This window comes from Orcinus orca, chromosome 10 (genome assembly GCF_937001465.1).
Source record: "Orcinus orca chromosome 10, mOrcOrc1.1, whole genome shotgun sequence".
Lineage (NCBI taxonomy): Eukaryota > Metazoa > Chordata > Mammalia > Artiodactyla > Delphinidae > Orcinus > Orcinus orca.
This window is the reverse complement of record NC_064568.1, coordinates 31,955,310-31,967,808: the sequence shown is the minus strand read 5'-3', so window position 1 is coordinate 31,967,808 and position 12,499 is coordinate 31,955,310. Positions and strand designations below refer to the sequence as shown.

Genomic DNA, 12,499 nt, shown 5'->3' with positions numbered 1-12,499 from the left:
TTTTTAAAACCCACAGTAGTGTAATTTATTATTCACTTAACTGGGTAGTGGTTGAGGGGGTATGTACACATGGCAGACATTTAAGACATTTATGTTTCTGCTTTTTAAAAAGGCATAGGTCCTTTTTTTCCCCCCAAAAGGCAATAGTTTATTTATTTATGGCTGCGTTGGGTCTTCGTCGTTGTGCGTGGGTTTTCTCTAGTTGCGGTGCGCAGGCTTCTCACTGTGGTGGCTTATCTTGTTGCGGAGCACGGGCTCTAGGCACTGGGCTTCAGTAGTTGTGGCATGCGGGCTCCATAGTGCAGGCTCAGTAGTTGTGGCACACGGGCTTAGTTGCTCCACGGCATGCGTGATCTTCCCAGACCAGGGCTTCAACCCGTGTCTCCTGCATTGGCAGGCAGATTCTTAACCATTGCGCCACCAGGGAAGCTCTCAAGGAACAGGTCCTTTTAAAACCCCTTTATGCCTTTCCCTAAAACTCTTCTGCAATTTATCATTCTCTTTCTCCTCTTATCAGAATTCCTACTAATTTAAAAACTTTTTAGAATGGCTCTTTAAAACTCTCCTGCCTTCCACCCAAACTCTCCCCCATTATCTACCCCAATCTTTTTTTAATGAGATAAAAGCAATGATTACCCTAATCTCCAACTTGAAAACTGTGCACTTAAAGGGAAAAAAAAAAAAAAAAGTGTGACCCTTTAAGTAAAAGGAAGAAAGCTCAGTAGATGGGAAATGTGCTCAAGTGAAAAGATGTTGGGATAGAATTTCTGTGTCTCAAGCTTCAAAACCCAGGGAGGAGAACAATGAGGCAGCCTGCGTGTCCAGAGCAGCCCTGAGAGACCTGGTTGGCAGTCACCTTGGGCGCGCCAGATACTCGGAACCCACCACTCCAGCCCCCCACTGCAGCAGTCTTCAGGCAGCACAACCAGATGTTACATTTTCTCTGCTTAATTTTGGTAAAACTCCATGACCTCTTTCTCAAATTAAAAAGGCAATGCTATTTTTTTAAACCACAGGAGCTATCTTTAGTGAACGCTTCTAAGGATTTCATTAATTCATAGCCAGCCAACCAGGACTTTTCCCACAGTCTCCCACAAAAAAGCCCGGGAAGTCACTGATTGCTTGGCTGGATCTGAATATGAGCAGAGGTAAGATCAGAAATATCTAGTTCCTCCCACAGGGAGGCAAGGCATGAAAATCAAAGCTCGGCAAAACCTCATTACCACAGCTGGCCGGCAAACCCACAGCCCTGGAAAGGCGGCAAAGAGCATCTTTGATTCTGGATGGACCCTCGAGTGACTTCAGAAAATGAAAGGCATTCACAACCAGAGGGGACCGAAAGAAAATGAGACCTGTATCTCTGTTAAAAAGACCAAGCTGTCATATCACCTAAGGGCTGCTGCCAGGAAGTAAGAGTCATTTCATTCACTTTGTGTCGTAAAGTCCAAAACCAAGATGCTTAGTTAGCGCTTAGCAGTCATTTTTTACATTTTTTTCATCCACAGTGCAGAGCAACCTGGACAGTCCAAACATCCTCTCTTCAAGCAACCAACACTCTGCAAACTGTGATTCCCATCCAGTACCAGCCCTAACCACTGCCTCTCTCATTCCCTGGGAATCTGTCCTGCAGCCTAGCAGTTGGCCAGTATGAGGACACAGTGCCAATAAACTGTGATGTGAATGAAGGCGAGCCTATTTTTATGCTACTCTCAGCATCTAATGCCACATGATGCACCAATGTTAACAAAACATAAGTAAAACCAATTATACTTCAATAAAAATAAAATTTTTTAAAAAAATAGAACATAGGTAACTATAGAACTTCAGAGGAAACTGTCATTACAATTGCTCGCCTTACATGTCACCTCCTCAGAGAGGCCACCGAGCTCACCCGCTCTCATCACCCCATTTTAATTTCCTTCAGAGCACTTAGTCACACGTAGGGAGAAACGACCATGTGCCGCCACTCATCTCCTGGTGCAGCAGGGAACGAAGCAGATCAAGGACCTGCCGCCAGGGAGCTGACAGTGCACTGAGGGAGATGCACGGACAGACAAGAAAACACTCTTGTGCGTTTCATGGTAAAAAAATTTTGTGGAGAAAACTCAAGTGAAGAAAAGAGGTGAGCGAGACAGCAGCGGTTGCTCTTTTAAATAGAGCAGGTCTGGTAGTTTGTTATCCTATTTGTCTCCCTTACTACAATCTAAGCTCCAGAAACCAGGCCTCACACATAGAAAACGCCAAATACTCCCTGAATGAAGGAATGGCTGCTGAGGGTCACTCCTGTCAAGCCATTCATCTGCTGGAGAAACCTTCCAAGCCTCACCATCCCTGACAAGTACAGGTAGGCAAAATTCAAGGCACCCCTTTATCTAGTCCCAGCCTCCGTCTTCAGCCGTCTTGTTTCCACTGCCTCCAATGAGCCACCCTCCTCCAGCTTTACCCGCATTTTTCTTTTTGTTTTTTTCCTCTCTGTTTTGTTTTTTTTTTTTTTTTGGCCGCGCCTTGCAGCTTGCAGGATCTCAGTTCCCCAGCCAGGGATGGAAACCGGGCCCCACAGTGGAAGTGCGGAGTCCTAACCACTGGACCGCCAGGGAATTCGCACCCACATCTCTCCTTCTGCCCAAACTGTCCCCACCTCCTGGTTCCACTCGCCAGAGGCCACACTCAAAGTCCCCCCAGTGAGGCCAGTCTTCTTCAGCCATCTGATCCCTCCCTCTAAGCCTCCTCTGAACCGTCCAAATTAAGTGTCTTCTTCATAAGCAAATCAAGATTCCCCTTCTTTGCTGCATCACTGCAAAAGACTGAATGCATCCCACTAAATCTGGAGGCATGATGGGGCGAGTCTGACTTTACTAAATGTAGGCTTCCTGGCAAAGGTGAAATTCACACAGGGAGCCTAGGGGGCTTTGTGGAGAAGCCTCCCGGGGAAAGGCGGGCCTCCTCCAAAGCAGGGGAAACTGAGGCAAAGCAAGTAGCCAGAGTTACTGGGAACCAACTGAGACGTGGGCTAAAAAGCCAGAGTTCCAAAGGTGGGCGCCCAGCAGCACCTCAGACATCTGCTCCGCACCACCCTGCTTCTCACACTGGCCAGTGCATAAGATGCAATGTTCTGGGATGAGGGGCAGCAGGAACCGTGGTTCATGCTACTCTGGGAGGAGTGGACAAGGCAGAGCGAGGACGGGGAGTTGTCTTGCAGACCCGCCTGGATAGGAAGCCCCTACAGACGGGGGCCTGGTCCTTCTCCGCTTCGTGTTTTCCCAGAAAACGTAACTACAGTTTAACCACAGCCTGACACGGGAGCTGCTCTTGCCTCCTCACACCAAATAAGTCTTTGCGAACTTCAGATATCGAGCAGTCACAACAAATCCTAACCATGCGAGGGCCTGGGCCCCACCCAGAGCAAATGTTCCCCCTCCAGAGGATGGAGGCGATAAGCTGTCACTCAACAGGGACCATGCTCAGGCTGACTGCTCCTGCATTTGGTCCGGACTGCATTGCATTTTCCTCAGATAAAAGGGGAAGAAACCCTCTTCAGGAGAAGAGAAGCCAGAAATCACCTGGACAGAATAAAATCACAGAGAACCACATGGCGCATCTCAGGAAAATGTACCTCTTCTTTACAAGGAAACCCTCCCTCTATCCCCATCAGCCCTCCCACTGGCAAGTAAAACAGTTCAGCTCAGAACAGAAGTCTGGGGCCACAGCCAGCATTTTTTAAAGGGTTACCATTCATTGGGGGGAAAATCTACAAAACTGACAAAACAGAACACTTGGAAAACCTCCTAGTTTTTAAGGGAATAAAGGACTTTCAAAATCTAAAAACGTTATAGTTAAAGCCTAATCCCTTATGATTTCAAAAGGATTCATTTGAAGTATTCATTTAATGTGTGAAAGGTAAATATCCATCTGAACATTTTAATTAATGTTACCAATTTCCATTCTCTTTTCAAAGTCACTGCTTCAATTTTATAGGCATTTCTGATAAGTTCAAGCAAGCTCCCCTACAATGTAGTAATTTTAATGAAAAGCCTCATGGTTAATGCCTATTAGATGAGGTTTGGAATGAAGAAACATACAATAAAATTATCATTTATTAAACCTCCCACAATACCTGCCATCTGTCCTGCCGTTTCAACTTTTAATGTACCAGCCTTATGCAAATAAGACATTAGGTTTACTATAAAACAAATTCTTCTTAAAAGTGCATAGTAAAGGTAGTTTGCATTTACCCTATTAAATCACACAATTTACAGGCCAACTTCCGTTTTAGAAGAGAATTACATGTGTGTTCACATCACATCTTTATTTTGTCATCCATCCAGTGATTTGTTGAGGACAGCTGGTACCTATTAAGTCCCCCCTTTAAATGTTGTAGCCTTAATTAGCTACATCCACCTTCCCCCAACATTTCCAAACAAGGAACCAAAGAAAAGGAAAGCTGTTTTTATCATGGATGGTTTGAACAATGGAGTTGCAAATGTTAAAATAATAATCTTGGGCTTCCCTGGTGGTGCAGTGGTTAAGAATCCACCTTCCAGCGCAGGGGACTCTGGTTCGAGCCCTGGTCAGGGAAGATCCCACATGCCGCGGAGCAACTAAGCCCCTGCGCCACAACTACTGAGCCTGCGCTCTAGAGCCCGCGAGCCACAACTACTGAAGCCTGCGTGCTTAGAGCTCCTCAACAAGAGAAGCCACCGCAATGAGAAGCCCGCGCACCCCAACGAAGAACAGCCCCCGCTCGCCACAACTAGAGAAAGCCCACATGCAACAACAAAGACCCAACGCAGCCAAAAATAAATAAAAATATAATAAATAAATTTTAAAAATATAATAGTCTTCATTAGAGACTAACTAGTTATTCCATTTTTAGGCCCCTTCAGAAGAAACAGGGTACAGATGGAGTTTAAATGTCATGTCAGTCTTTGTTACTTAGGTAATTTTTCAATTGTTCAATTTTTAGTTTCATGCCTCATGTTAATAATTAAACCGTTCCCAGATACTGCTCGGGAAGGCATGAGGGACAGTCTTCCCAGATATATTCTTGGTATTATTTAAGCTATAAACGTTTTACTTGGGTTTCTGAACACGTGAGAACAAGCAGACAGAATCTGCAAGCAGAGAATAAGCCAAGTATGGTTTTCTATGAATAGACATCATGCTCTTCCCAGACATTGAAGAGTTCTCAACTCACACAATGAGAAATTCAGTTGATCAAATCGCTTTAACCTGCCGTATGTAGATGAAATGCACACTAATTTGGTTACAATTTAGGCTTCCCTTCTTAAAAAAAAAAAAAGCATTCAGGGCTTTAAGTGTGAATGACATCAACAGGCTAAATTCTGAGCAAGATAAGGAGCCATGTCAACGAATCCCCCATAGATTGGGTTTCTTCTTAGAGACCTGCTCCAGCTTTAATCTGCAGTAAGACTATCTGTTTCAATAGGATGTGATCACTCCTGGGCTTGTGTCTTTTCAATCAGCCGGTGGCCCTGCCGGGTTTAGAGTGGCAGAGAGGAAGTGGCCTGTGGTTAAACAGAGGAAATACCAAGGCATTTTAATAGAGCAAATAGTCTACTTCCCACAGGGAAGAGCTTCAAAGGCCTCAGGCCCTGGAGGAGACAATGTGTTACGGGGCCATCAGTCACCTAATCGTGTGTCAGGCCCATTCAGAACATCCTGGCAGCCAAGACAAACACTGCCCAGGAGGACATTGCCTCCCACCAGCCAGGCAAGTTGGGCTGCCTGGAGATGGGGCCTGTGGCACCAACACAGACAGGTCCCTTGGGCTTGCTGAGGGCAGAAGAACCTCCAAATCTGGGGGAGATGTGAAACGGAAATGGTCTTGGCTGCCGGAGTAGGGTGGCAGGAGAGAGGTCTGCTCCAGAGGCGCTGTCCCCCACTCTAGCCTGTCAAGTTCTGGGGATACCTGAGCCCCTGCCTCAGCCCATTCTCTTACAAATTGAGGATGGGGGACCCAAGCTTCCAGAAGCCTAAAAACCCATCCATCGGGGCAGACACAAGAGGCAGCAAGGAATGAAAGGAACAATTAATTGTTGACTGGGTGGCCCCAGCAGCAGCAGACATCTGCCGGGGCACGGTATGTGAAAAGTTCAGGGACTGATGAGGGAAAGACAGTTTGAAAACTTCTTTAAAAGGAAAAAAAAAAAAAACATTTTAGGCCAAATGAAGCATGAAAAATACTCAAATTAAAATAAAGACTTAAAAAAGCATTAGCTGTTCTTGTCTTTGTAAGGAAGCCATCTGTAAAGTTTGAATGGCTGAGGATATGATTTGGATCCTACCCTACTCTTTGCTGAGACTGTTTTCCAGACAGGCCCAGCTGTTCTGGGGAGGAACCCAGTGGAAGTGTCGGGTCCGCTTCACCCCCAGCCTCCTCTTTAACCCCAAGCCAGAGACACCCACCCAAAACGACTGGCTCCCCAGGTCCTCCTTCAGCCAGCCTCACCCCTGCCATTTTCCAGAGCTCGGACAAAGTCTCCACTTTACATTCTAAAAGTCCAGTGAAGTAATTTCAAGTCAAGCTGATTTTAAACGTTTAGAATGTGGCTTCCCGCCTCCTTCTTGTGACCACAGAAGCCCTGTCTCCTAAAGCAACGATTCTCACCGTTGAGAGCATCACAGGAACTTGTTAAAATGTCAGTTCCTGGGCCCCATCTCACTCTCACTCTGGCCCCATTGGCCTTGAATCTGCATTTTAATGAGCTCCCAAGGCAATCCCGATACTGGAAGCCCCTGGACTTCACTATGAGAAATCATGTTTGGAAGTTAATGGTGCCTCAGTCGGAACTTAGTTGCTGGTCTCATTCACCCAGCTGTATCCCCGAGTTAATAACTAGCACAATGCCCCAGGCACTGCAGGGGCTCCGGGTCCACTGGATGGATGGGGGAGGGGAGAGAAGGGAGGGCTGCTCAAGAAAGATGGACCCCAGCCAAAGGATTCCCAAATTAACATAGCAAAACAGGCTGGAAGAAAGCATCACACTTCTTATAAAAATGTTTCTCTGAAAATGTGTCAACCGGGGCTGACTCATTTTTAACCAAGAATTCTGTAAAAGACACAAGAGCATGTGTAACATGGACAACACGGCCACAGGACAGGCAGACCAGATGCAGCCTTGAGAGCCACGAGCTGCAAGTGAATGAAAACACATCCAATTCAGAATTAAATAAACATGGCTGGGCCCGCAGCCAAGGAGAGTTCTTGGATTGGACTTTTATCAGGAACCTAAATTTTAATCAGCTGGAACTTCTTCTTTTCCAAGTACCACCCTATTCCTTCCTACCTTTAGAGATGAAGTATTTGCCTTAAATGGGAAACTTGCACTTCATTGTAAAGACGATGCCAGCATTCTGGCTTCCTGAATTCCTGAAGGAACAGACTTTGGTGGGGGAAGGGGGGGGAGAGTAGAAATTGTGTTTCAGGGATAATAGACCAGGGAAGGTGTACCCCATCTAGGTAAGAAGGCAAGAAATGTTCCCTCCTCCTCCACTGCAGGAAAAGCCACTAAATAAAAGCCTGTGGGAATAGATTCCTAATTTCTTGTTCCATAAATAGGCTTCTCAAACAACCAGCAAGGCAAGAGGAGGGGAAAAAACCTCAGTGCAAGTGACCAACATAAAGTTACCCATCAGAAACAAAACCATTCCACTTCCAAGAAGCAAGCAGTTAAGACTCAGTGTAAATGAGGATGCTGGCCCCTCTGGAAGTTTTACAACTTGTTACTTCTTTGCGAAAATTGTATTTATTACTCAAAGAGCAACTTTACCTGGCAAGAGCCCTAAGAGACTTAAAAAAAAAAAAAACTAGTTGAGGAAGTGAGCCCACAATTCATTTCTAAAACACTGCACTGTGTTCAAGATGGTATCGGCCCCTTAATTGCCCCACTAATAATGGGGAGGTTGTGAAATCTGACCACTTAGACCAGGCTGGCTCCTCTGAGAGCAGCCCCGAAGGGAGGGTTACAGCTGCTGAGGGTTAGCTGGCTCCAGTCACCTTGCAAGTCCTGGGAAAATACACATTCCTGCAGGGGCAAGAGTTCCTGGAACAACCTCTCCCTGGAGAGCCAGGGGGTCAATCGCTCAGCTCCTCTCCAGCACCCAGATCCTGCCCCTCCTGAGGGCTCACTTCTCTACCCTGCTGTGTCTCCAGCTTCTCAGGTTCTGCGTGACGTAGACCCACAGGAAGCCCTCTCTTGCTTGCATCACACATCACCAACCCTTATTGTTATATGTTAACATAGCCCCAACTAGACTGTAAGCAACCTCAGTCAGCACTGAGACTAAGTACTATGGGCTGAACACCCACTAACTGGTAGGGGACTCGGACATGAATCAAATAGCCAAGTAACTGTACACCAGTACTTACTGGGCAGCCCTCTGACAGCGCAACTTCCGTAAAAACTTACCTAGGGAGGTAGAGGCAGAGGAGGCTTCCTGCAGGAAGTGATGCTGGAGCTGAGAGGGGAGGCTGAGATGTAAAGAGAAGGAACACAGGCGGGAGTAGCATGTACAAAAGCTCACTGCGGAGAAGACACTGGAGCTCACTGCTCTGATCGTGGCCCTTGCCCCACCCCCCTTCTTAAAATCGATCACTTCATACAGGATTTAGCAGGAAGGCTGCAGGGTCTAATTGGGTTCAGCCAAGATTTTCAGGGCCCCAGGCTCTGAGCTCACCAACACAAGGTTAAGCGTCTGGCTAAAGAAACTACTCTGAAGACGCAGATGTGAACAAATACTGATGATGTAGTCTGGTGAGAACCAAAGGCAAGGACCTGCAGGAGAAGGCGAAGCAAGGGGAATGGCATTCAGAGGGCTTCCTTGAGGAGGCATCATCTGAGCTGAGTCTTAGGCCAAGCAGGGGGTTCTCAGGGGAGGAAAAGCTATCCCAGGAGCAGGGAAAAAGCATGCCTCGGCAGCAAGAAGGGCACAGGAGTTAGGGAGCAGGGTGGGAGGGCCAGGGGCTGGAGTTGGCAAGGTGAGTATGTAAGGCAGGTGGACAAGCTGGGTCAGGGAAAGCTGGTGGCTCCATCAGATGCATCAAAAGACCAGGAGGGAAGGAGCCATGCGTCAGGTTGGGAAGAGCCTAGAGTACAGGAGATGGCCCTGAGGCTTCCATGCTCATCAGAAAGCAGGTGAAGATGACCCCAAGGAAAGGACTGTGAGGCCAAGGTAGGAGCTGTTGAGAAGGTCACCCCCAGCATGAATGTGAAGCCACTGGGATGAGGGCCCCCATTAATCCTGTGGGTGTGCAGGTTTAGGGGCGAACACATTCCCGCAGAGAGCACAAAACCGCCAGCTTGGCTCCTCTGGGGCCCGGCTATACCCACAGCATTAAAACTTCACAAGGTCTGTGCACTGACACATGAAGCCACCTGGGCAAGTGCAGAAAAACAGCAAATTGGGCTGATCCACCTAGGCAGGCTTATGAAAATTCAGAATAAAATATCTGTGATGCTGTTATTCAAAAGCCAACACACCAGTTTAGATCCAGAAAATTTAGGATTGGTAAGTCAACATGGGAAAGCCTTAAGGAAAACTTTTTGATCTAAAAACTGAGGAAAACTTGGTATCTATTGAAAAGAAAAAAAAACCCAAGAATAGTGGTATTTTTACTAAAATGGGACAGAGTAAGAAAATGTGATGTTTTACTCAAATCGGAAGGTTACATTCACTATGGGGTTGGTGAGAGGGTGGGTTATAGCTGTCTATAGCACAGCTATTGGGTTTGAAGACATCTCAGCTACTTGGTTCATACCTCGTTTTCTGCACTGTGTTTCTCTGAATGCGGGGCAAGTGAGCTGGAGGCACCAGCCTGTGCCCCTAAAGGGATGTCAGGTTCTAGGCCTCAACTGCTTGAGGTTGTTCAGAGCACCCCACAAGAGGTGGGTGGACGTTGTTCTAAGAGAACTACCCCATACCCATCCCTCAGAGCAGTAGTGCTAGGGAAACTAGGAAATCCCATTTACTCCTGTTTTCCAGGTGAAGAAATTGAGGCTCATGGCTGCCCAGGAGAAGAGCCAAGGTCATGTTCCATGGCTGCCTGAGTGCAAACCGGTGTCCCCTCCACAAGGCTGAAGGCCGTGAGTGCCCTGACACCAGGCTGGTCCTGGCTTGGGTGGGAGGGGTGCTGGGCAGATGGACACAGTCTCCAGGTCCTCTGGCCGCCCAAGCTCAGGAGCCCTGATAGAAACTCGGGACGGCAGCGTCCCCGCGCACACTCCCCTCCCCATGTCCCATCGCCCAGATGGCATCGAAGAAGCGCTGGGTTAGGGGCAGAGGGCTCCAAGCACAGGACAAAGTCAGTGCATCCCTCCAGTCTCGTCTCGGGCATCTGCCCGAGGGGACCAGCTCATTCCTCCCCTTGGCCACGAAAAATATCCTCAACTCAAGCTGGATGGCGGTGGAGGTGGGGGGGGTCATCCGTGAGACCGTTCGAAGGGCTGGATACGGGAGCAAAATTTACCAGCAAGTCAGGAGTCTGAGGTGGGGGTGAAAGTGGGGTAAGACGGCCTGGCCCAGAAGGAACAAAGCGGCTCCGAAAGAGGCGGGCGCACCCCTCCCCAGCACTCAGGGTCCCCTGCCTGGCAATCCCGGGCTTTTGCAGAGTTTTGGACCGGAGGTCCGAAAGAAGACCCCCACTCCCGCTCCAAAGCGGCCCCCATGCGAACAGCTCGGAGGATCCCAGCCCGGGGCCCTGTGCCCTGAGAGGGAGGAGGTCCCGGGCCTGGAACAAAGGGTGGGGCGCCCTACTCCTGCCCCACGCCGGGCGTCCCTCTCGCCCGCCCTCCTGGAGCCGGACCCCGGCCAGTGGCCGCGCCTCATTAGCAACACAAAGCCGGGGTCGAGCGGCCTCTTTCAACCCAGCCGAGGCAGGCAGACGAGCGACCCGGGAGGGACGCAGGAGGGCGGGAGCAGCGGGATCCCAGCCCCACCGCGCACTCTGCGGAGAGCAGGCAAGTCGACGCGGGCGCCACTGCCCGCGAGCACCTGTGCCCCCGCGCTTTGGGGGACAGCAAGAAACTCGCTGTCCTCTCCTTACCCTCCAGCCACAGGTGTCGGCGCCCCGCGTTCTGCTGGAGCCGCCTGCGGCCACTGCCAGCTGGGAGCCGTTGAGGCAGGCGTTGACTGTGAAGAAGACAGAGCAGAGCTGCAGCCACGGGGCCATGGCCGTGCGCTCACCCAGCCCGGCCCTACTCTGCTCCCCGGCCGCCCGCCGCTGGCCAGCCCGGAGTGGGCGGTGGCGCTGGCTGCAGCGGCAGAGCTGGCGGCACCACCGAGCATGCGCTGCGGACCCTCGCCCCGCCCCTTCTCTCCGGGGCCCGCCCCTAGCCTCGACCCTCAGGTTTTCGCCCCGCCCCCTAGGTCTGGCTCTTCCTCTTGGCCCCGCCCCGACCTCTAAGCCACGCCCGCACAGCCCATCTCCGAGTGACTTTGAGAAGCCGACAGCTGCAGTTTTTTCCCCTCACCTGAGAGGTCTTTTTTTTTTTTAATCCAAGGATTTTTCCACGTAATGCCTGCTCCCTGCAAAACTCGGGAAAACAAACCAAAAAAATGATAATAATAGTTAAAATAATAATTTACAAGTGCCTACTATTTGCCAGTCCTCTTCTTGAATCCTCTCAGACACACCTGAAAGTGTCAGTAGTATTGTTATCCCAGTTTTCAGCGCAGAAAAGCTACGGTAATGTGGTGGTTAGAGAAATCCTGGCTGGGACCTCGGACAAATGACTTGCTCTGTCCCCATTATTGTTCCCTCCCCCTGTAAACTGGAATAACAGAGAAAGTGTCTTAGTCTGGGGAGGATTCTACTGGTTAACACATAACAAGCATTCAACAAGTGCTACAATCTACTGTTAACTGACTTGCATAAAGTCACACAGCTGGCACCTGCCAGATCTGAGATTCAAATCCAGATTGGCAAAAACAATACTCTTAACCATTACACTTGTCAAACTTACTCTTATGAAGTGGGTAGTACCTCTGTTTGGGAAAGGAAGCTGAGGCTGGGAGTGAAGTAGCCAAGATCATCCAACTTCCCCACAACCCCCTTCCCCCTTTGACTTGTCTCTGTGCTCTTGATCCCACCTCTTCACCCTTCTCCATTGCCTTATCCCTCATCTATGCCACCACCTCCTCCACAACAGCTTCCAAAGGGCTTTTCTTGCTTGCACTTTTGTCCCAAATACAATGCATTTCTGCACCTTGGATCCAGAGTGATCTCCAAAAAGGTGTCTCCTGCAGTGGCTTTTATTCAATGGCCTTTAGAATAAAATCTGCAATGACCTCCTCCTCTCCCATGTTATCTCTTCCTACTCTGCCTTCACTACTTGGCTCCAGCTACACTGATCTCCCTGCTCAACCTCAACTTGGTTTTCTTGTCTCAGTCAACCCTGAAGACTCTCACCTTTGCCAGTCCAACAAGGCAGCCTCCTCTACATGACTCTCTCCTTCCAGGGCCTAGAATCCCCTCCCTCTC

General features: G+C 49.0%; 1 protein-coding gene across 1 annotated transcript in view; it reads right to left on the bottom strand.

Annotated features, from left to right (window-relative positions):
- IL17RD (interleukin 17 receptor D) overlaps nucleotides 1-11,258 on the bottom strand; it is a 67,086-nt gene extending 55,828 nt beyond the window's left edge. The window contains exon 1 of the mRNA XM_004267939.3: nucleotides 11,063-11,258. Coding sequence (XP_004267987.1) covers nucleotides 11,063-11,188 — 126 coding nt within the window. The 5' untranslated portion in view covers nucleotides 11,189-11,258. The remainder of the gene's footprint in view (nucleotides 1-11,062) is intronic.
- Between the last annotated feature and the right edge of the window lie 1,241 nt (nucleotides 11,259-12,499).